We start from the raw sequence: 21,216 nt of genomic DNA on the forward strand, positions 1-21,216 counted from the left end.
TCGCATAAGAAAAAGACTTAACAAATTAACAAACGAATAACATTCAATTTAAAAACCCAGGAGAATTTTCCCTTGAAGATTACATGAGTTTAACATACATTTGTTTTGTAACATAAGTGAACGAGAGTTCTGATTTGATTCCCGCTTTGGCACAAATGGAAACATGCAGCGCCTCTCGGCGGGTAAACACGTGGGGCTTCTCGGATGCAACGACATTTTTTCTTTTTTTACTTTGCCTCCCTTTCAATTTCCTTTTCTATTCACCCGTTACCTGAGAGAAACGGGTTTTGCGTTTTCGGGGAGCATTTAACTCTGTGTTTAGTCATTTCACACGAATTCGCATCTTGAGCTTCTTTTTTTTGTCTAACCGCCCATTTCGTCTTATATTCTTTCAGGCACTTTGAGGAATGGCAAAAATATTTGTTTTAATTGTTATGAATTTTTCGGTTTCTTTTTCTTTTCTTTCTCGAAGGTTCGGCCTGCGGCGAAAACCATCGTGGAAGTAGCAGAAAAGGGGAAACTGCGTCGGATGACGAAACGCGGACTCGGAGAATACTCTAAGGAGAACATTTTCTAGTTTAAACTTGATTGTGACATTATTTAAAATTAGATGAAGATGGGATTGATTCAAAGAAGGGAAAATTGGAATACCGTGCTGAAATTTTGGTGGCATATTTGTTCGTTTTTCCACGTTATGATCATTTCCTGGCAGGAGCGAGGATTTGGCGAGCAATAAGGTCTTTCAGCACTTCATTGCTTCCACCGTAGATGGATTGGACTCGAGCGTCAAGGTAAGTTCGGGCGACAGGAGTGTCGGAAAGGTATCCGGCACCTCCATGTAACTGTAAACATTGGTTAGCTACCTTGTTGTCTAGATCAGAGGCGCTACGGAAAAGAGAAAAAAAAATCGCAAAAGTGCGTGTAAAATCAGCAAGGAGAAAGAAGCGCTAAGGGCAAGGACAACTGTAAGGTATAAAGCCGTATAGAGTGTTTCGGAGTAGTACCAGATTTTCGCCATACAAGCCATTTGGGCGTCGAGCTGATTCTCATCGTGCAGCACAATACACTGGTCAATAAAAGACCGTACTACGCAAATATCCATTTTCATCTCGGCGAGTTTATGTTGAACCGTCTACAGGATGAAATAAAGAGAAAGAACAAATGAAAGATTATAGGATTGCGCGAAAGTGTATGTCAGTGAACCTGCAAGCTGGAAAGTGTTTTGCCGTAGGCCTTTCGCTGCATCACGTACTGTTTGGTCTCCTCAAACATGAATTCTGCTTGAGCTAAAGCGTGAATGCCGATAGCCAAACGCTCCTGTGGCAATTCATTCATTAGGTAATAGAACCCTTTATTCTCTTCGCCTAGTATAGCGCTGGCAGGAAGGCGAACGTCTTCAAAGAATAGACCCGCCGTGTCCTTGTGATAACAAACACAAATAAAATTTGATCACGCGTGTGATAGTTCGAATGAGCTATAGCCAACTGAATAATATAAAAACTTACAGAGGCTGCATTGCCAATTTTTTTCATAAGCCAGCCTTTCTTGAAACCCGGGGTGTCAGCGTCAACAATGAACAAGCTGATACCATGAGCAGCAGACTTCGCCTCTTTGTTAGTGACTGCCACCACTACAAATACATCGGCTAACCAGCCGTTAGTAATGAACATCTTGGATCCGTTCAGTATGTAATCGGATCCGTCCTTTCTCGCAAATGTTTTGATTCCTTGAAGATCACTTTCATTGCAAAGGCGATGCAAGGAGAACAGAAGAAAAGGGGAAAATGAAGTAGGAACAGTCAGTGGTATTGGTAAAATTGATGCCATACCTTCCCGCATCTGGTTCGGTCATGGCGATGGCCGAAACTATTTTACCGGCTGTCATATCTGGAATATACTTTTTTCTTTGCTCATCATTTCCATATTTGCTAAAATATGGCATGATAATATCAGAATGAAGGAAATATCCTGGACCACTTGTATTAGCATAGCCTCTAAGAAAGAAAAGAAACTTTGATAGACAGCCAAACATTTTATCATTGTTTTTTTGTTCTTACGTCTCCTCTATTATGATGGATGTATCAGCAAATGAACCACCAATTCCACCATGTTCTGCCGGTATAGTTATTCCTAGCATACCACATGCTCCAGCCTTTTCCCAAACTTCCTTATCAGCATAACCACGCTCTTGCCATCTGTAAAATGGCGTAACAACTGCTTTACATCTGCTAAATCAGCTGAATGGGTGATGGTTTGAAACCCAACTCACATTTTGTTATGAGGTATAATCTCTTTTTGAAAGAACTTTCTCACAGTTTCTCTAAATCCGTCTTGCTCTGGGCCAAACAATGATCGAGATCCAATATCAGTCATTTTACCCATTTTTGCAGTAGGCTGTCTATACACATTTGAAGAGTCATTTGATCCAGAATGCAGTGAAGCATTAGTAGAAACATTGCCACAACCAGAGGTAGAAAGCAAAGAGCTCACCCTACATAGAATGGACAATTAGAAATAATTTCAATGAAAACAAAATCCGAACATTACTGCCCTTCAAAATGTAAATGGTGCGCAATACCTTGAAAATGAATTCCCTGCCAATATCTTTTTCAAACAAAAAGTATTTTTTGCAACAGAAAACATTTTCTAATAAACTGATTGTCAGACAGGAAAACCTGAAAGAAACGCACTATGAAACTATTATATATGGTAGCTGCTGGCTGTCGACGCGGGGTTCTGCCTGAAACTGTGTCAACAATCAAAACAGCTGATTGAGCAGCTGATTACGCATTATCTGTCGAAGGAAATTTTAGGTTCGGACCAGCACATAACCTATGTGATATCAGTGGTGTGGTTTTTCCCAATTTAATAAAGTTTGTTTGCCTTAACTAAATTTTGAAGGTAGCGAGTTTGTTTTTACATCTAACGCTAACAATTATCATATAGATACCTTTTAGAAAGGCCAAGTATAAATAGGATGTAAAACGCTGTATTTGTACGGTTTTGGGAAAAGTGAAACATAATAAAAGTTAGTTGTTGAATTGGCTGGCAGAAGCAGGTCGAAATAGAGGATTTACATTTCCTTTAATAGGCAAAGGATGAGCTTCAGTATTGAAGACCCACTGGTCGAGGGCAATCAAACTGTCATCGCTGAAAAGCAAATAAAGATATTTGAGAGTCTCGGCCAAGAAAAAGCTCTGTTGAACATCGTCGTGATCTGGTTTTGCACTGTCGACATTTCTTAGCCCGCTGTAGCCACCGCTGGGAATGCGACAATGTTTCTCAATCGCCTCAACAGCCTCCCATCCCCATAGTCGGTAACGCGGGTCGTGAGTGAGGCGCCATAAAATGAAATAAGATTCTACAACTTCAGGTCGAAGAATGTAGTATTTCGCTCCATTCTTGTCGACTTCAGCTTCCAGGTCGTCAGTGAACTCAAACGTTTCTGGTCCCAACTTGGTTGGGGTACGGACGTAAGATTGGTGACAGGTAGACGTCAAGGCAGCGCCCAGTTCCACGTGACGCTCGAGTCCAAGGGCCTTGCCACCAAGTGCAAATAGTCCTCCAGCAAAGCAGGTTAAATGCCCCATAACACTTTGTTCACGTTCGTACTCGATTTCAACCAGAAAGGTTAAATTGCTTTTTTTGGAAGTCCTGACCAATTTTTTAAATACGCCGTTGACCGCTTGGAGGTACAGTGTCAGAGAGTTCTCATCCGTTTTACCACTTTGCAGCCAACTTTTGAGCAAGTATTCATAAAAGGAATCCCCAGCAGCCCCCAGGGTGTACTTATCGAAATTGTTCCAATGAATGCGTGTGTCATCGTCGTCGAATTTCGTCTTGTTTTTACGCATTCGGATATTCACAGGATAAAGGCCATCCATGTTAACCATCAAATTTATCGTCGTCTCGTATATCCGGCGGATGTGCGATCGATACACACCTGATCCGGTCACATCGCTGAGATAGTTAAATTCGAGGCTTAAGGTGCCCCACTCTGCTAGAACTGGCCAACCACCGGAACTGGTTTTAGCGCCCAAATTAATCCGACCATTAGGAATGCTAGTAACGTTGTCAAAAGCTGGCAACATTCTCTCAGCAACCTCTTCGGCTCGTTGGCGAAATAAGTTGTCGCCTGTCAAAGCAAACGCAGCTAGAAGACCGCCAACTAAACGAATGTTTACTTCAAAAAGAGGTAACTCGACGTTGGCCTCATCCAAGTTCATGTCATTTTCAATCCAATCTCTAGCAGCGGCGAATTCGTCCATCATTCCCATGATGAAGAGAGTATCAAGACTGTCTACAATAGTAGCGCCCAATGGGGTAGAGCCGTAAATAGAATCATTATGCGGTTTCCGGCTGATAGGACAGAGTTCATTTGCTCCCCAGGCATACTGAACGTAACCGTTCCAAGCATGTTGCATCATACTCTTCACATGATCTCGTTTGATGCGAACATCCGGATTTGCGTCGTCACCACCCTGTATCACTGTTCGTCGCCTCGATAACAGAGAAGCAAAAAAGATACTATCGGAAACGGCTTGGGTACCAAACAGACACAACATAGCACCACAATAGCAAATAATTAGAAGGCAAAACACAAAGAAACACCTGCCTATTAATCTAGCACGAATAACCCTCATTTTTTCTGATAGTTCGACTCGACACGTCACGAAAATGAAAGGTAGGGGCTTCGATTAAGGTATTGCCAAAAATGAAGTCTGTGTCAACGTGGTACGTTAGAATAAAGCAATAAACCTCTACGCGAAGTGATAGAACACATGCGGCTCGCATCCCATGAAACAAACAACCTTACACCCGATGCCCAGCCCAGGCTAGTTAATAAACTGCCACATGATCTACTGATAAAGGTTTCAGCTGCGTTTGTACAAGCGATAGTCTCTATTTATTTGGGCAACACAAAAATGTCAAGAGGTCCGAGGTTTCTTGCCTTATTCAACAATGTTTTAAAAATCACACTCAGAGCATGGAATGAGCCGATTAATTATATTGCGTTTTTTCTTCGATTATCTTGCTAGTATACATCAATCAAATTGTACTGTACTGCCATAATGAAACTCGATAGGGTAAACTCTACTGCTTTTGATAAGATCAGGTTTTGGCAACCTAATTTTTAGTTTTTTTTAATTAATCGTATAGTAAAAAGATATTTTTTTTTTGTTAATCGTATAGTGAAGAGACATGTTTCTTGATGTGAATCCATGAAAAGATAGACTGCTTCAGACGACCGCTAGCTGGTGTTAGCTTCTAACAAATAAAAATTAAAGCAATTTAATTATGTACAATACACGTTTATTTAAATGTTTAAATATGTTTCTTTTTTAGTTTCTTTCTTTACAAATAAATATTTTAAGACCTTTGATAATCGAATATCATATGAACTAAAAAGGAACAAAAACATTTGGTTAATGCTTGGGGGAGGGGCTTTTTGTAAGATTGAGCGGGAACTCAAATGGTCGAATGAGAAGCGAAGGCGGGAAGGCAGACAGAACGCGTGGAAACAAGGAAGCCGCTTTTTGTCTCCTGGAATCGCAAGTGAAAGAAACAAGTTCATTAGTTAGTTCACCAAAGAAAATTTGTGTCTTAATCACATTTTTAACCTCGAATGTGCTTTGTGCTGGGTTCTGGACAAAATGCACGAGCCGATGGACCAGTTTCAGAAGATTGAGAAAATCGGTGAAGGAACATATGGAATTGTGTATAAAGCCAAAGACATTGAAACAGGAAAACTCGTAGCCCTTAAGAAAATACGACTAGAATCGTAAGTTCTGCTGTAGTGAAAATTCATTCTGGCTTCTGGAGTTTTTTATTTCAGATAATTTTGTCTGTGAAATGCTGTTTATGTGACATATCACAGATGCAATTAATCTGAATTTTTTAGCTCAATGACATCCATTATATCTCATGGAATATTCATGTTTAGGGGCAAAGATACACAGTACATTTTTCTTTGTTATACAGGGAATCAGAAGGGGTACCAAGCACAGCCATCAGGGAGATTACTGTTTTAAAAGAGCTCGATCATCCACATGTTGTGAAACTCCTTGATGTTGTCCATGTTGAAAAGAAGATATACCTTGTGTTTGAATACCTGAATCAAGATCTGAAGGTTTTTTCATTGCTTTTCATTAGTTTTTGCTTCATTTAATAACTGACCAGAATGCATCACTTTCAGAAACTATTGGATTCTATGCCCTGCGGTCTAGAACCAAAAGCAGTGAAAAGCTTTCTTTGGCAGATGTTGAAAGGCATAGCTTTCTGCCACTCACACAGAGTACTCCATAGGGACTTGAAGCCACAGAATCTCTTGGTCAACAAAAATGGCTTGCTAAAACTTGCTGACTTTGGCCTTGCCAGAGCATTTGGTCTTCCTTTACGTTCTTACACACATGAGGTTGTTACTCTTTGGTACAAAGCCCCTGAAGTCTTACTTGGAGCAAAAATCTACACTACCTCTGTCGATATCTGGTCGATTGGCTGTATCTACGCCGAAATGGTAATCAGTTTTTTGGTTCTTGCTGTGGCACTGTTATATGTTCGATCTATGCGTCTCTTAACAGTTAAAGGGACGGACTGCTTTGTTTCCTGGTGATTCCGAGATCGACCAACTGTTCCGCATTTTCCGTACTATGGGTACACCTGACGAAACCTGCTGGCCAGGAGTCTCACAGCTTCCCGATTTTAAGCCTTCTTTTCCAAAGTGGACGGGTTCGAGTTTTGAAGAGATGTTCCCAAGGCTAGAGAGTGATGGTCTCAACCTATTAATGGTTTGTCCTTCCGTTTACAACTTTTTGTCATCACTCAAATAATTTATTTTTTATTTCATGTTGGTCAGAAACTTATGCTCTACGATCCAAACAAGAGGATATCTGCTAGACAAGCACTACACCATCGATACTTTTCTGGATTTCAACTGCCTAATTTTGAATGATCTTGAATGATTCATCCATCCAACAATCTTAGCTATTTTATGAAAATGTTCACACAAGTTTATTTTCTCTTACATACCATCAATTTTTTTAATTTCAGAGCAGCGTTCTATCTATTATTTAAGTTCTACCGTTTCAAAACGTTTACTGAAATTGCTACAGCGAAAGGAGAACTGTAAATAGTTATACGGGAATAGAAACAATTAACCGCACGATTGTCCAGCGTCATCTAGTTCAAGTTTAATATCCACTTTATCAACTTCGTCGTCGACGCTTATAAGCGGAGATGCAACAGGAATTTCCTGTTATGATAAAACACGTGCACGAAAGTGTTTTTACTAACAAATTCGCAATCATTTTTCCTACCTGTTCAACAAGCAGCATTGATGGCATCATAGTGTGAAAGACGCATCTCGTGTCTTCACTGAAGTTTATAACAGGTTCTTTGCATTCGTTCTCGTGAATAATGGCACCACAGGGTCGAAATAACATTTGCGAAGGATCCTACGTAACGCCAAAAGAATGAAAATTTAATTGGGCGGATTTAAGAGAAGAAGATTCGTTAAAGCTTTACATTTAATACATGTCTTGTGCAATGTTTCGTCAATGGAACGGCAGGGTTTGTGCACTTGATACCACAATCGACGAAGGAACACTTGGGCGTGGGAGGAGCCTTGTAATTAACTCCCTGCGTGACCTAAATAGATGAAAATACATATGGTATGTATCAGGTAGTATCATTTATCAAGCAATAGTGTAACATACTTGGAGGCGTTTTTCCTGTAACTGATGATGCAATAACGCCTCAGAGCCTCGATGGCGCTGAAAGCGACGCAAGCTTCGTAATTTAGCCACGGCTCTACGTTCTGAGGGTGTGTCGGGATAAGGAGCACTTGCCACTTGAATAATAGAGAAGTGTCCATTGAATCTGAATGTGGGATTAATTTATTGATTGTGAATGCTTACCTCCGTTTTCTTTTTCTCTTTTCACGCCATTAAGATAGCGCCTGCGTGCGCACTTCAACTGATGATGTAATCGCTTGAACTGATCGAGATACAGAGCTTGCAGTTTAATCAGCTTATCCCTGGTCAGTAAGACCACTTCCTCAGGTGTAAAGACACCAGCATGCCTGTAAGTTTGTGATCAGCAATCACAAATGATTTCAAATTGGTGCTTCATGAGAAACAGATATACCTCAATGGATCATCTGGGTCACTGTCTATACTTTCTGCATCAGAGTCATCCTCTTGTCGCATAGTTTGCTCTACAGTTGGTAGTTCCTCCTCACTGTCTGATTCACTAGCATAATCTTGCAATTTTTGATTGGATGCATTCAGTGACAATTTTTCTATTAAACTGAGTGTCCCAGTGGCTTTTTCTTCATTTCCTGCTTCACTGTAGTGCTGTAGGTCATCTATGAGGGTTTCAAGGGATTCAGGGGGTTGCCTCTTCCTTAGCGTTTTCATTTTACACAATGCTGACCTTTTGGCATGATCTTGACATAATCTAAAAGTTACAAGTGCAGAGAATATAATTCAATGTATGCAGAAAACCATAAAATATGTTTATACCCATCTCTTCTTTCGCCTTTAAGGACATTTGTGCCACATCTTTTGCCATTGGAGAATACAAAAGTGCACGATCTATAAGGAGCATTCCGATCTTCTGATATGTGATCGAGGCAATATGAAAAACCTTCCACGCACGGTTGTGAGCAATTGTATAGAGTGTTGTGGCACGTTTGTTGGCTTGGATTGTAGTATTGCGAAGATGATGCCTGATTGCCGTACATGGCCATAGTACAAAAACCAAAGGGATAACAGTATCTATGAATCCCACGTTGGCCAACGGTGTGTAATGATAATTGAATTGAAGATGATGAAAGAAACAAAATATGCAAAACGCGTGCAGAGAAATACTTGCACAAGAACACAAACGCTGGTACTGATACTTGAAATGCGAAAACATTAGAAGTAGAGCTAGTTTTATATTTGTTTGTGCGTATTCGACTAAGGGTTTCAGGAATTCAGCGTTAGATGGCCAAGAATGTACGAATCGCGTGATTGTAATCGAGGACGTGACACATTTTCCTGTCGCCGCTTGAATTTGTTCTTTTTTCTTACATAGCGCAGCCTTTTTGTTCCCCTAGTCGAATGCCTGGTAACCCACCATTAAAAAACAATCAAGACAAACGACGAGGTTCTGCTTTCTCTCAACCGTTGTATATTCCCGTTTTGCGGTCACTCTCACACTTGAGCTCACAACAATGACGGTGACCGACTTTCACGCGGTATTGATACAGGGGAATAGAAATCGGTAAGATGATGTAGCAAATTTGGAACAAAACGCGTACAGTATATTAGTCCCAAATAAAAAGTAACGAATTACAACGTGAAAGTTCAAACATTTCAGTCGGTCCAAAGATCCAAGAATGAAGCCATCGTTTCGTCAATGTCGGTACCATCTGTTTTATGTGAGGGAAATTTAACGACTCGACTTTTACACGTAAAAGGAGATACAATCAACATAAATTTCACGTCTACTGACCGATAATGTCAAGAGGTTCGCGATTGAGCCGACACGAGCAGCCGCTCTCCACCATGACCGGTTCTCGAGATAATTCCAACTCGTTGAAATCGGAATTTATTCGACCGACGTGCATCATTTCCGGTACGACATCCTTGAGTAATAAAATAAACAATCGGAAAATATCGTTTTCTGTGCCACAAAATATTCATTGCATTCTTTTTTACGTGTTTCCATAAACGACGTTTCTTACCTGATGACATTCAGCATCTAAAATGGAGCTGTGTTCTGTTTCACAACGACCGAAAACAACCGGCTGAAGAACTAACGGAGGGGCTTGAATCACGTGCACCCGTTCACCTGAAAGTATACATCACCGTCCCATCTCATGAAAATGATTGGCCGAAAATTCACGTTTCATGAGAAACATACCAGTCAAGGCTGAGATGGCTGAAATGGGGAAAAAGACGGACATGTTGGCAGAACAGCAACGAATTTCAATTGGAAGACAAGCCATTTTGTTTTCGACACAACGACCGCCATTAGTAGATCTTCATATATGTACACGCAGGAATTAATAAGAAAGAAAATATCTGAAGGTGGAGGACTAAAGTGTTGTACAAAGTCGTAAAAAAGAAAAAGAAAAACGAAGGCGTTTCCTTCAGTTGGGGTGGAAGAAAGGAGATATTTCTACACGAATGTATGCGTCGAAAAATACCTTTTATGGCGTTGGGCTGCATCGTGGCCATGATTCGATTGAACAAGTTGGGCGTATTGGTGTTTGAGCTTGGAGTAGCCAAAGGGGTTGTTGATAATAAACGATGCCCTGTCTTCATTTTTCAGGGCCAGTCCGCCATGACAGACGCTTTCGTCGCAACACGAGACGGTGGTTGTAGAGGTATGATCGTGCTCTGATAATTCAGTCAATCCTCGCAGCGATCGACCACCCAAACACGGTTCGATCGCCATTAACAATCTTGCTGCATCGCATAATACCATGATGAGGTAACACCACCTGGAACACATGGTTGCTACGCGCACTGTGTGAGCTCCAATTACTAAAAGCCCCAAACGACAAACTGATCGTTAGTCGATTTTGTATGCAGGGGAAGGGCTTCCCTTCCCTTTTCTCAAGGGTTAATGTCAGCTCTTTATTGAAGCCTCTGCAGAATATTTTAATAATGCGGGAAATTGAAGTAAATATTACATTTCTTTTTTCTTTATGTTCTTTTAAAACAACTTTTTTTTTTTTGTATTTGGTGTATCAACCAGACAACATATCATCACCCCGGTAAATAAAGAAAAAAAAAAAAGGCAAAGAAAAGACATGTCTATGTATATATATATTAGAGGAGGAGAGGGTTAAACTGAGAGAACAATAAAAATCATCCACAAAAAACGTCAGTCTTTTCCGAGATTTGAGGAAAAACACGTAAGAAGAAAAAAAAATTATACATATTCATAGTGTATGTATATATTTGTGTGTCTATGTGTGATGAGAGAACCGGTTTTTGTTGCTTTTTTTCGTTTTATACTCAACTTAAACAACGACAGGAGGGGGCAATACAAACGGTCTGGTATATCAGTTTGCAAAGTTTTTTTTTTCTCGTTTTTAAATCTTCCTTTTGTAAAAGCTAGCCGACATTCAGCTGATGATTATGAATTTGTTTTTTGTTGTGAAACCAGAAACAGGTTTCACTATTTGTTTGCTTTTTCTTATAAACTCACGGAAACACAAAATGGAGATTACACACACAGACACACATACTGGTACTTAATAATAATAATAATAATAATAATAATACAAAAAAAAAACAAACATGGCAAACATCAAAAGCCAAAATGAAAACAAAAGAAGATTGAATTCTTTTTCTTAGCAGTCATTGAAAAAAGAAACTATCCCTATTAGTCATCCCGATTTCATCGTTTTACATTCGCGAGTTCATATCCAAACATTAAACTAACCATCAAACAATTCATAATACACAATGCAATGTATAGTAGTATGTATATATAATACACACACAACCGCACACACACGGACGAAATGGGAAACGAAAAGCGCATCCCCGAGATATCAACCAAGAACAATATTCAACAAACGATGGGTATGGGGTGTGTGGTGAACATGAACGTCTGTGTGATGTCGTTTTTTCTCTCTTCATATGATACAGTATACATACGTAGTTATATCAAAGCTATAAGTATGTAAATGCAACTGGGAAACGGGAGGGGGGAGCTGAAGAGTAGAAAGAGTCAGAAGAAGCTGTTGATTGGCTCATGACGGAGATATAACAAAGCTAAAAATGTTTCAAGGTACTGGTATTCTGTATATTTATACACATATATTTACGATAGTTTTTATTTTATGTGATTTTTTTTTATTTTTATTTTTTATTTTAACATTTTTTTTTTTATAGATTAATTCAATCAACGCACCGGGAATAAGGATAAATGAATGAAAGATCAAGGAAAAAGGGAAAAAAAAAAAAAAAACCAACAAAAATATGGCCTTATATGTACAGGGTGTATATGGTAGGCTATGTATATAATTTTACTGTATATGTATATGAATATATATTTCTTTAATGTTGGGTAATAGTGATGGTGTGCTTCAATGAGTTTTTACCAGCAATATTCAAGTTCCCTGGCGGGCCTGCTCAGCCAAATGTTCCACCATTCAGTTTCCACAGAGGAAAGGGATTTGATGGAGCATTTGAATTACGTCGGTTTACATAATTTTAAAAATCTATTCCAAATCGAAGCCCTCAATGGCGACAACGATCGAGTTGACAAATTAGATATATAGTGTGTGTATATATATATATATCTATATATAAAACGAGCAAATAAAAAAAAAGCACAACCCTAAACAAATATTTGTGTTATGCCAAACTGTCGTGTGATAATTGTAGAAATTTTAGAATAAATTTCCGTGATGAACAACAAATAAAAATGCATCATAAAAAGAAAAAAACAAAACAAAACAACACCTTTTCTTTTGATTTCAGCCAGCAACAATTTGTGATGCATTGGTGATCATGTCCGGTTTTAGCCAGTGCTGGACGGCCGTTGCCGTTAGTGTCGCGGTCGTACTATTGTTGTTGTTGTTGTTGTTGCTGTTGTTGTTGTTGAATTCAATAGCGATCGATTTGGATTTAGCAGCTTCCGCCACCACCTGGGCATGTTGCTGATCCGTTTCCACTTCCTGGACGCAGCTATCGATTTGACTACTTTGGACGACAGGCGATGGATGGGCCGTCCGGACGGCCAGCGATGAAGAGGACGAAGAGGCGGACAAAGAAGGGGTCTGTGAAGGCGGAGTGGCTTCGCCGCAAGCCACCAGTGACGTATTGCCCGTGTTCGTCGTCGACGATGACGTCACCATGGATCCATCCGTCAGGATACTACTGGAATCGGGCGACCGGCCAGGAGACCGGCCAGGTGCGATAGGGATCGGCAAAGGAATCGTCCTGACGTTCGCCGCTGCCGGACTTGTGGTGCTGAAAATTTGCGCCCCATTCGGCGTTGACGGACAGCGAATGAATAAGCCGCCATAATTGGCCAGCAGATTGGGCTGTTCCGTCGTTGTTGTCTGGACAAGAGTCCCGTCTTGAAGTTGGAGAACTTGATGGGTCGGCGCGCTGGCTCCGTTCAACACAAACGTCGTCGCTCCTCCCGGTCCTGTTTGAGTCGTGCAAAACACGTTGACGGGCTGACCCGCGGGCGCGATATTTGCCGGACGAGGACTCAACAACCAATGGCCGCCAGTATTCTGCTGATGCGTTGGCTGAGGCGCAGGGGCCGGCTGAGAATTGACGACAACATAAGTCTTGCCGTCGGGCATCAACGCCAACGTTTGGATCGTCTGTTGCGGTTGAATTTGTTGGAAATTCTGAACGTTGTAAAGGAGCGGCTCCTGCGACAGCGTCAGGGTGGTCGCCTGATGGTGATGTTGTTGCTGTTGCTGAGGCTGATGAAGTTGTTGCTGAGTCATCGCGGCCAACTGAGCTCCCTGTTGCAAGATGGACGCCACCGTTTGAGGCGTCGATTTGCGTTTCTTGCCCGTACGAGTCAACCCGCGGCTGTTGTTCATGTTGATGTTGTTGTTGTTGTTGCTGTTGTTGTTGGGATGATTGCTAGTATTCATGGGACCGACCGTCAAAATAGGAACAGCGTTGGAAGGCTCAGTTGCCAAAGGAGCCGCCGCTAACATCGGTCCGGGAGCCGTTAGGACGTGGACTACCTGACCAGACGGCCCTAATGCCGGCCGGGTGGTCAACACGGGCAATGCTTGATTGAAGACGTTAGTCGCATGGGCTGGATTGCCAGGATGGGTGGCTGCAGAGGTCAGGAAAGTCATCGGCAGATTACCGGGCCTCAGGGCCGCCGTCGAGAAAATGGGAGTGGCCGTGGCTGGACCGACGGCCGAGTGATAGGAAACGAACGGGAACGAGGCCGTACGAAGAGGGCCGATATTTGGAGCCGAAAGAGCCGGCCAGAATTGATGTTGTTGCTGCTGATGGATAAACTGTTGCTGTTGCTGCTGTTGCTGTTGTTGCTGCTGCTGTTGTTGTTGCTGTTGCAATTGTTGTTGCGGCAGCTGGGCAGGCTGTAATACTTTGGCGTTGCTCTGGATCTGAATCGGTTGATGGTGGGTCCTTCTCGGCGATCTCGACTTGGTGCTCTTGGACGTCGTTTCGGCCGCTCTTGCCCTCGAACGGGCGGCCGAAGCAGGCGTAGCTGGCCGGATGGCCAGCGGAGGAGGTTTACTTCTGATCGGTGCTGGAGCGGGTGCCAAAGAAACAGGCACGGAAGGCAATTTATGTGACTTTTGTTGTGTTGTTGTTGTTGTTGCTTGTTGCGGCGCGGTGGCAGTTTGCTGTTGTTGCTGACGGGCAGCCACTGCTGCGGCAGCGGCCGCTTGCTTGACGAGATTAGCGGCCTTTTCGGCTTGAGCTGCCGCTTCCGCCGCAGCCGCAACGTCCTTTTGCCTGTCCAGCACTTCTTCCATCGAATCAGGTATGCAGTCAAGCAAATCGCCCAGCAGTTCTTCTTGCGTCTGTTCTGCTTCGGCCGTCTCGGTCGTCGTTGGCGCTGCAGCAACTACCGGAGAGGATTCCGGAATGGGAGGAGGAGATGCCACAGAAGAGGTGCCACTGTTTTGCAAACTGCTTTGCAACAAGACCGTCTGCTGCGCCAAATAGGCGCTGGGATCTTCGAAAAACGTCGGCCCGTTGTTGTTGGCCGTCGTGGGTTGAGTCGGTCGCGTCTGGGGCAAGAGGCTGCCCGTAGGCGGACGATTCTGTTCCAGGGGAATTTGCCGGACGTCCACATTGGGACACGGCGATCGTCGAAATAGCAAAGCTTGTTGGTGTGGCTGCTGGACGGGTTGCTGTACAACCGCGAGAGGTTTCAAAGTCTTGCCCGTCTTGCTGTTGGTTCCATTTCCACTCTTTTTCCGTTTCACGGCGGCTTTGCTGGTCGCCGCCGTCACCGTCGTCGCTGAGGTGGCCAGTGTCGTCTTGTCCGTGGTGGCATCTTGCGGCTTTTTGTGGCAGCACGTCGACGACCGTGCCTCTAGTGACGTCTCGGAACTGCTCGCCACCTGAAGACAACACAAAACAAGGCAAACCGGGAGAAAAAAAAAAAAAGAAACGAAACGAAAAAAAAAAAAAATCCAAAAGCGATCAATAAAATGCCAAGTCCGGAGGTTCTTTTCATTCTCTTTTTCATCTTTTTTTTTTCTTTCGTTCGACCGTGAAAACACATTCACGCACGCGCTGCATGCGCGTGATGGCCAAACAAAAGTACACTCTGCGTCACTATTAAAGCGGTGCGCTAGTTAATAATTCTTTTTCCAATCCACTATGCACAAATCTGTTTTATTCCTTTTTTTTTCTTTTCTTTCTTGCTTCATCCACCACCACACGAAAAAAAGAGGGGAAAAAAAAAGAAAAAAGAAAAAGGGAAACAAAGGAAAAACGCAGAGCGCGCGCGCGCCATCTCAAATCGAGTTTGTGCGATTACTTATTTTTAGATTCCTATTTCTTTGGATTCCTTTCTTTCTTTGAAAGAAAAATGCAAAAAGAAATCACGAAATGTCGTCGTGAGACGCCATCAATGATTCCCCCCGCATTTCGGTTATTTAGTTACGGTCGGTTGTTGCTTGGTGCCGCGGGGATCAAAAAGAAGAAAAATAAATAGAAAGTAAAAATCTTCGAGTCCCGAGTGATAGATAAATAATGGTAATATACTTGTGCGTATGATTATAAAAATAAAAACTTTTATTTTTAAAATATTACGTAGGAGAGTGAGAGATGGTCATTCTTTTTTGGTTGTATTACAAAACTGAAAAAAGAATAGGCGGACGGAGAGAAAAGAATTCAAAAAAGAAAATTTTTTTGTTTTACTCTACACATAAGAATTTGGAAAACAAGAAATAAATCAACAACGCGTTCAAACTTAACCTCATGGCGAAGCCAATAATAAATAAATAAATGGACAGCTTTTTCTGGATACTTATTCCATTGATGGCGGGAATGAAGAGTTGAAACCCAAGAAGGCGGCGTTATCACAAAAGATTCGTTTCCGAACGAAAAAGAAAGAAGCCTCACCCCAAGAAACGCATAACCCGGTCCGACCAAGGGGATCAACATCATCATCACCATTTTATTAGATTTTTCCTTTTCCTTTTCCCTTTTTTTTTAAATATTTTGTTTACTAGTTTAAAGTTTACTATAATAACATGAAACAAAAATACGTAGCAAATCTAATTAATTTGTTTTCTAAAGACAAGTAACAACTCACCGACGGATCGAAATTGAAGACATGCTGCAGTCGGAGAGGACAAGGCAATCCGCACTTGCACGTGCCGTTACGCTGGACGTAGTTGGCCGCGTCGTTCAGTGACGACAATCGGCAACCGCTCGGACTAACGAACAAAGAATTAAAAACAAAAAAAACAAAATGATTAGTTTCGTTTTGCTTTCTTTTCGGAACAAGGCGAGAAAGAAAGGACAATAAGGATTTAAACAAAATTAACGGCCACTAATTTCATTCATTTGGTGTAATCATCTTTGGATTGATTCGGTTGATTATCTAGAGTCTGGAGAGAAAGGGGAACGAGAAAAGCAGCAATTCCCTTTGGAAGGAAATGGGAGAGAAAGAAAAAGAAAAAAGAAAAGGCTGAAGAAGAAAGAAGATGACGAGAAAAGGAGACGGAGACTCTGGTGCGGATCGATAAATCCGGAAGACAAGTCTTGAGCATTCCCTGGGCGACGCTTTACGACGACGATGGCCGCGCGCACACACACACACACACACATAGTCGTAAGAAGGAAGAGAGATATTGATTCGGTGCCCAGCCGGAAGGGAGAGAAAGGGTGGGAGGAACCCACCCAAAAAGATCTAGACATACACAAAACATTTTGAATTGTGCGTCTAAATGTTGGATGGAAGCCCAATTCTTTGAAAAGAACAAGAAAATGAAGGGGGAAAAAAAAGAAGGAAAGAACAAAAAAAAAAAAAAGCTAATCCTATACACAACCATCTATCCTCTTGCCTTTTCCACCGCAATCCGGTCCTTGTTTCCGGAGACTAGTTTTATTTTGCCTTTTCTTTTCTTTTCTTTTCCCCATTGGTTGATCCGGAATACCTCGACAACATTCACTTTTCCCCCCCGATGATGCTCTCTGTTTTTTGTTTTGTTTTTCCCCCGGTATCTCTTTCTATGTGTCACACACGGAATTCCGCATTTACTTTGGCGTCCCCCCATTTCTCAACACACATTCACATAAAAAAAAAAAAAATCAGGAGAACTAGCGTGTGAAACCAGTTACACTTTTTACAAATAGAAAAAAATATATATATCTTTTTTACTGTTGGTTATTCTTTGTTTAACAACCCCTCAAAAAAAAAAAAAAAAGGAAAAATATAAAAACGAAGTAGGTTCTCGAAATAGATAAAGAGGGGAGAATTGAAAAAAAAAAAAAAAAATGAAGCAACAGCAGCAGCATTTTAAAAATAATTCCTCCACACTCAAGGTATTGCATGCAGAGCGACTGGAAAAAGGTGAACTACAGAGGGAGGATGGATAGTAGTTTCTAGAGGGGGTTGATGTGTACATAGCTGTTTCTATATGAGAAATGATGAGGGTGAAAATAATAACAAAAAAAAAGAAGAAAAAGGTGGGTTGCGCGGGCTAGTAGCGGCCGGTAGTCGTAATCGTTCTGGAATGAGAAATTTACCCTACATAATGCTCATTTTTTTGTTTTGTTTCTTTTTAATGTGTTTTTTTATTTTTCTTCTTCTCCCTTTCCTTGCTAGGTACCATCATCATTTCCCCCCTCCAATACTGGGCCCCCCTCTTCAATTCTTCATGTAATTTCATTGTAGACCATTTTCTTTTCGGACTGCCCAGCCTTAGGGACCACCATTTTTCTTGTGCCTTGTTTAAACCACACCTGGAACACACGATGAAAACAGCAAAAGGCAGCCCCCTTTTTTTTTCAGGAGAATTAAATAAAAAAAAAAAAAAATGCTGTCTGGCCCACAACGAATCTTTCCTCTTATAGACCTACAGGCTCTGACGTCAGCCAGGTGTGCAGCGTATGTTATAAAGGGAAGGAAAGAAAAAGACTCCCCACAGGGGTGTTTTTTTTTTCGAACCAAATAACAAACGGGTACAAAAATTAAGCGAGGGAAAACGGCGAGGGAGAAAAACAAGAGCAAAGGAAAGAGAGGGGGAGCGGTCCTGGCCGGCAGAAACAGGAAAATGCTGGGCGGACCCTCTAAGCCGAACAATGGGGGAACAAAAAAGGGCTTTGGTGATGATGAAGTCGAGGTCAATTGATCGATCAAACCGCCGTCGCATCCTCATCCTTGGGTTTATATTAAAACATTTTTACTTTCTGGTTGTTGTTATCCGTCGTCGTCCTGGGCGACGCAATTGTACCCGTTTCACATGTACAAGGAAAAAGCCCTTTTCTCCCTCTTAAACTTTTCCCTATGTAAATTGACGGTTATGGCAGCGCATAAAGTCTTTCGTACATGCTCGTTTTTGAATAAATGGGGGATTAATAATCGATTATGACGGCAGAGTGGGTTGTGCTAGCTCATTAAGCCAAAAGACACATCAGGGTCCATTATATAAATCAGGAAAGAAAGAAAAAGCTGAGAGAGGGGGACAAAATATTGCGGTTTGTTGCTCACCTGACGTAGATAACACTTCCGGCGGATATTTGACGGGCCCAACCGGCTGGTACGCTCGTTGTTGTTACGCTCACAATAGTTGTTGTATTCACATTAGCATTCGTGTCAGCTGTTTGTGCCGTGTTGGGAATATCGACGGATGACGAAGATTCTATGCTTTCATCGGTCGTAGTTATCGCGGCAGGTGGATCACAGCCAAGGGGAGGAACAGAAACGCATTCCATCGATTCAACTGGAGTAGCTGGATGGTTATAATGAGACGTTACAGGTGGCGATGAGGACGACGGCACTGGAAGCGGAGATGACGATATCATCGACGTTGTTGTATCGGCAACAATCGGACTCGATGAACAGGCCGGCGTTTCGATGACAATCGGTTGGTGATCCACCACCGGAACTGCTGGATTGACACACGTAAATTGTCTATGCTGCTGCTGCTGCTGCTGCTGCTGTTGTTGTTGGGGTTGGTGGCACACTGGCGATGATTCACGAGGCCAATAACAATTCACTTGCTGTTGCTGTTGTATCACTTGATGTTGACGATAATAATGTTGTTGCTGCTGCTGCATTTGCTGTTGTTGACGGAAGTAATCCATTTGTTGTTGCTGTTGTTCTTGCTGTTGCACATCGTAATGACTAGACGGCCAAAAACACTGTTGTTGCTGCTGCTGCGGTTGCATTTGTTGTTGAACGTGTTCTTGGTGCTGAGGAAGATGCGGCTGCGGATACGATTGTTGTTGTTGCTGCAGTTGTTGAACCGAAGAAAAGTTTTGATACATTCCGTACTGTTGTTGGCCAGTCATTTCTTCGATTGCAGCGCTACTTCCACCGCTCAAACTGCTACTACAATGAGACTCGCACGTCGACTCTGACCGAACGGAATCGCAACGCGATGGTGTCCGAGACAATGACGATTGCGACGAACCAGCACTCGATTGAACAGTAACGGTCGCCATGACGTTATTCCGGTAACCCGATTGCTGCAGCAAATGCTGCTGTTGTTGTGGCTGAATCTGCTGCTGGTGCAAATGCTGTAGTTGTTGTTGTTGTTGTTGCTGATGCATGTGATTGTACTGAGGATTAAAGCCCATGCAGCTCGGATTGTTGTTTTGTATAGCCTGTCTCTGCTGCATTGTTTGCTGCTGTTGCTGTTGCATCCAGCAGGATTTGAAACCCAAACTCTCGGAATGATTGTAATCATTCTGGTTCCACTGATTCCACTGCTGCTGCTGGTACGACCAGTAGGAACCATTAGTGTCCCTATCACAGGAATAGGGATTGTCTGACGGGAAGCAGTGTACCTTGTTCAGACCAGGATCCGGCCTGTACCTGCAACACAATAGAAATTATAGAGAAACTGCGTGGCTGCAACACACCATCCATTATACCTATTATGAGATGTCTGCATATAGGAAAGATGGTTGAGAGTGCCACCATGCTGGTTGTGACATGCCTCGTTGGCAAATTGGTTGCCATTGCCATTCTGAGGCAAGTAGAAAAGGACATTATGCAGCGAGCCATTTTGGCCTGAGCTGACTAGCGAGCCAGGACTGGGGCCCGCCATCCCTCTACGATTGGATCACAACCACCCAGATTGTTGTTGGCTCCTTCACTCATCTCCGCCAGGAAAGTGAAGCTAGTGTTTCGGTCTCCATCCAGACTGTTTTATTTCTCCAAGGATTTAGTCACGCAGCAAACTGCCACTAGTTTGAAGGCTCTTGCTGCTGTGGCTCAAGGTAAATTTCCTTCTCCTTAACACTTTCAAGGTGAAACACACACAATTTCTCACAACAACTCACAGCCACTCAAACATAGGCACAGAAAAAGAGAGACACTCTTAGAAACTCACGCCCTCTGGCTCTGACGGGCGTAATGGGTACTCCAAGGTTAACACTCACTATAGTACGCGCGGGACCCGAAAATACCTGAGGCAGTCCCGCGCACTTCACGATTCTCTGCAGCACACACGTCTGTGGCCTCGGGAACGTCTTTTTTTTTCTCGAGAGGAAACGTCGTCGTGGCTCGCGTCCCACTTAATCACTCACAGAACTTTTGGTATCTATTGTTACACTCTTTTGGCACTCGATCGAAATGAGACGAATCAACGACTCGTTCGAACGTGAACAACCTCAAGATAGAGGGGAGAAAAAAAAAACAGGGTGCGATTCACGAGATCCAGTATCTGCGGTCTCTCTCTGCCAGGGTGGAAAGTATCGTCTGGCACACCACAACAACGTTTGCCAAAGCCTCCTCCTCCTCTCGCCCCCTTATTTCCCCTGTCTCTCTATGTATTGTGTTTGGCTGGCGGCGGAAAAAGCTGAGACGCCAGCGCTACGTAACGGCAACACGTTACACCCGATCACGTCATCGCGTTACCATTTTTTCCCAAATTTAGTAGTGACACCTATGAGCAAACTTGGGACTATAGTTTAAATGATTTCCGTGAACAGCGTCACCTGTGTTTCAATTTCACACTGTGTCGTGAGATTCGAAACAGACGCACATTTGCCGACTGCCGTGAAAGGAA

General features: G+C 42.5%; 6 protein-coding genes and 1 long non-coding RNA gene across 9 annotated transcripts; 2 read left to right on the top strand and 5 right to left on the bottom strand.

Annotated features, from left to right (window-relative positions):
* Positions 1 to 25: 25 nt before the first annotated feature.
* LOC116923550 (long-chain specific acyl-CoA dehydrogenase, mitochondrial) lies at positions 26 to 2,755 on the bottom strand. Of its 2 annotated transcripts, none has more exons than XM_032930046.2 (9): positions 2,578 to 2,755; positions 2,269 to 2,490; positions 2,057 to 2,194; positions 1,829 to 1,993; positions 1,506 to 1,737; positions 1,204 to 1,419; positions 1,005 to 1,132; positions 652 to 885; positions 26 to 583 (listed from the first exon to the last, which is right to left on the bottom strand). In XM_032930046.2, exons 1-8 carry the CDS (start codon positions 2,640 to 2,642, stop codon positions 699 to 701), a joined length of 1,353 nt encoding a protein of 450 aa, XP_032785937.2. In that variant the 5' UTR covers positions 2,643 to 2,755; the 3' UTR covers positions 26 to 583; positions 652 to 698. The 2 variants fall into 2 exon arrangements, with proteins under 2 accessions (XP_032785937.2, XP_032785936.2); XM_032930045.2 differs by having other exon boundaries at positions 26 to 557; positions 2,578 to 2,754.
* Positions 2,756 to 2,972: 217 nt separating this feature from the next.
* On the bottom strand, positions 2,973 to 4,821 carry LOC116923542 (mannosyl-oligosaccharide 1,2-alpha-mannosidase IA). Its single transcript, XM_032930038.2, has one exon. It carries the CDS (start codon positions 4,640 to 4,642, stop codon positions 3,029 to 3,031), a length of 1,614 nt encoding a protein of 537 aa, XP_032785929.2. The 5' UTR covers positions 4,643 to 4,821; the 3' UTR covers positions 2,973 to 3,028.
* A 677-nt stretch (positions 4,822 to 5,498) lies between these two features.
* Positions 5,499 to 7,161, top strand: LOC116923565 (cyclin-dependent kinase 2). The gene is made up of 5 exons (XM_032930059.2): positions 5,499 to 5,781; positions 5,982 to 6,129; positions 6,196 to 6,516; positions 6,581 to 6,787; positions 6,856 to 7,161. Exons 1-5 carry the CDS (start codon positions 5,654 to 5,656, stop codon positions 6,949 to 6,951), a joined length of 900 nt encoding a protein of 299 aa, XP_032785950.1. The 5' UTR covers positions 5,499 to 5,653; the 3' UTR covers positions 6,952 to 7,161.
* Positions 6,985 to 8,902, bottom strand: LOC116923553 (KAT8 regulatory NSL complex subunit 2). 2 transcript variants are annotated; one of them, XM_045173776.1, is made up of 7 exons: positions 8,522 to 8,902; positions 8,145 to 8,456; positions 7,916 to 8,079; positions 7,715 to 7,848; positions 7,533 to 7,646; positions 7,316 to 7,453; positions 6,985 to 7,251 (listed from the first exon to the last, which is right to left on the bottom strand). In XM_045173776.1, the coding sequence occupies exons 1-7, from the start codon at positions 8,746 to 8,748 to the stop codon at positions 7,153 to 7,155; spliced, it is 1,188 nt and encodes a 395-aa protein (XP_045029711.1). In that variant the 5' UTR covers positions 8,749 to 8,902; the 3' UTR covers positions 6,985 to 7,152. The 2 variants fall into 2 exon arrangements, with proteins under 2 accessions (XP_045029711.1, XP_032785940.2); XM_032930049.2 differs by having other exon boundaries at positions 7,524 to 7,646.
* Positions 8,903 to 9,284: 382 nt separating this feature from the next.
* LOC116923568 lies at positions 9,285 to 10,559 on the bottom strand. Its single transcript, XM_032930063.2, has 5 exons — positions 10,195 to 10,559; positions 9,909 to 10,027; positions 9,730 to 9,836; positions 9,498 to 9,630; positions 9,285 to 9,414 (listed from the first exon to the last, which is right to left on the bottom strand). Exons 1-5 carry the CDS (start codon positions 10,500 to 10,502, stop codon positions 9,359 to 9,361), a joined length of 723 nt encoding a protein of 240 aa, XP_032785954.2. The 5' UTR covers positions 10,503 to 10,559; the 3' UTR covers positions 9,285 to 9,358.
* Positions 10,537 to 11,280, top strand: LOC116923608. The gene is made up of 2 exons (XR_004394595.2): positions 10,537 to 10,672; positions 10,749 to 11,280. It is a non-coding gene; the product is annotated as an uncharacterized LOC116923608 (long non-coding RNA).
* LOC116923524 (putative uncharacterized protein DDB_G0271606) lies at positions 10,805 to 20,997 on the bottom strand. The gene is made up of 4 exons (XM_032930016.2): positions 20,078 to 20,997; positions 18,690 to 20,018; positions 16,287 to 16,410; positions 10,805 to 15,084 (listed from the first exon to the last, which is right to left on the bottom strand). Exons 1-4 carry the CDS (start codon positions 20,251 to 20,253, stop codon positions 12,484 to 12,486), a joined length of 4,230 nt encoding a protein of 1,409 aa, XP_032785907.2. The 5' UTR covers positions 20,254 to 20,997; the 3' UTR covers positions 10,805 to 12,483.
* Between the last annotated feature and the right edge of the window lie 219 nt (positions 20,998 to 21,216).

This window comes from Daphnia magna, linkage group LG5, assembly GCF_020631705.1.
Source record: "Daphnia magna isolate NIES linkage group LG5, ASM2063170v1.1, whole genome shotgun sequence".
Classification (NCBI taxonomy): domain Eukaryota; kingdom Metazoa; phylum Arthropoda; class Branchiopoda; order Diplostraca; family Daphniidae; genus Daphnia; species Daphnia magna.

Coding starts and splice junctions, on each gene's coding strand:
- LOC116923550 (XM_032930046.2), bottom strand. CDS start 2,642: ATGTTTTCTGTTGCAAAAAATACTTTTTGTTTGAAAAAGATATTGGCA. Junction 2,491..2,577: donor GCAGGGAATTCATTTTCAAG/GTATTGCGCACC, acceptor CATTCTATGTAG/GGTGAGCTCTTTGCTTTCTA. Junction 1,133..1,203: donor AAACACTTTCCAGCTTGCAG/GTTCACTGACAT, acceptor TTCATCCTGTAG/ACGGTTCAACATAAACTCGC.
- LOC116923568 (XM_032930063.2), bottom strand. CDS start 10,502: ATGTGTTCCAGGTGGTGTTACCTCATCATGGTATTATGCGATGCAGCA. Junction 9,631..9,729: donor TAGATGCTGAATGTCATCAG/GTAAGAAACGTC, acceptor TTATTACTCAAG/GATGTCGTACCGGAAATGAT. Junction 9,415..9,497: donor CGAACCTCTTGACATTATCG/GTCAGTAGACGT, acceptor CACATAAAACAG/ATGGTACCGACATTGACGAA.
- LOC116923542 (XM_032930038.2), bottom strand. CDS start 4,642: ATGAGGGTTATTCGTGCTAGATTAATAGGCAGGTGTTTCTTTGTGTTT.
- LOC116923553 (XM_032930049.2), bottom strand. CDS start 8,748: ATGGCCATGTACGGCAATCAGGCATCATCTTCGCAATACTACAATCCA. Junction 7,647..7,714: donor TACAGGAAAAACGCCTCCAA/GTATGTTACACT, acceptor TCATCTATTTAG/GTCACGCAGGGAGTTAATTA. Junction 7,454..7,523: donor GCACAAGACATGTATTAAAT/GTAAAGCTTTAA, acceptor GGCGTTACGTAG/GATCCTTCGCAAATGTTATT.
- LOC116923524 (XM_032930016.2), bottom strand. CDS start 20,253: ATGGCGGGCCCCAGTCCTGGCTCGCTAGTCAGCTCAGGCCAAAATGGC. Junction 20,019..20,077: donor ATGCAGACATCTCATAATAG/GTATAATGGATG, acceptor ATTGTGTTGCAG/GTACAGGCCGGATCCTGGTC. Junction 16,411..18,689: donor GGAAGTGTTATCTACGTCAG/GTGAGCAACAAA, acceptor TTTGTTCGTTAG/TCCGAGCGGTTGCCGATTGT.
- LOC116923565 (XM_032930059.2), top strand. CDS start 5,654: ATGCACGAGCCGATGGACCAGTTTCAGAAGATTGAGAAAATCGGTGAA. Junction 6,517..6,580: donor GCTGTATCTACGCCGAAATG/GTAATCAGTTTT, acceptor GTCTCTTAACAG/TTAAAGGGACGGACTGCTTT. Junction 6,788..6,855: donor ATGGTCTCAACCTATTAATG/GTTTGTCCTTCC, acceptor CATGTTGGTCAG/AAACTTATGCTCTACGATCC.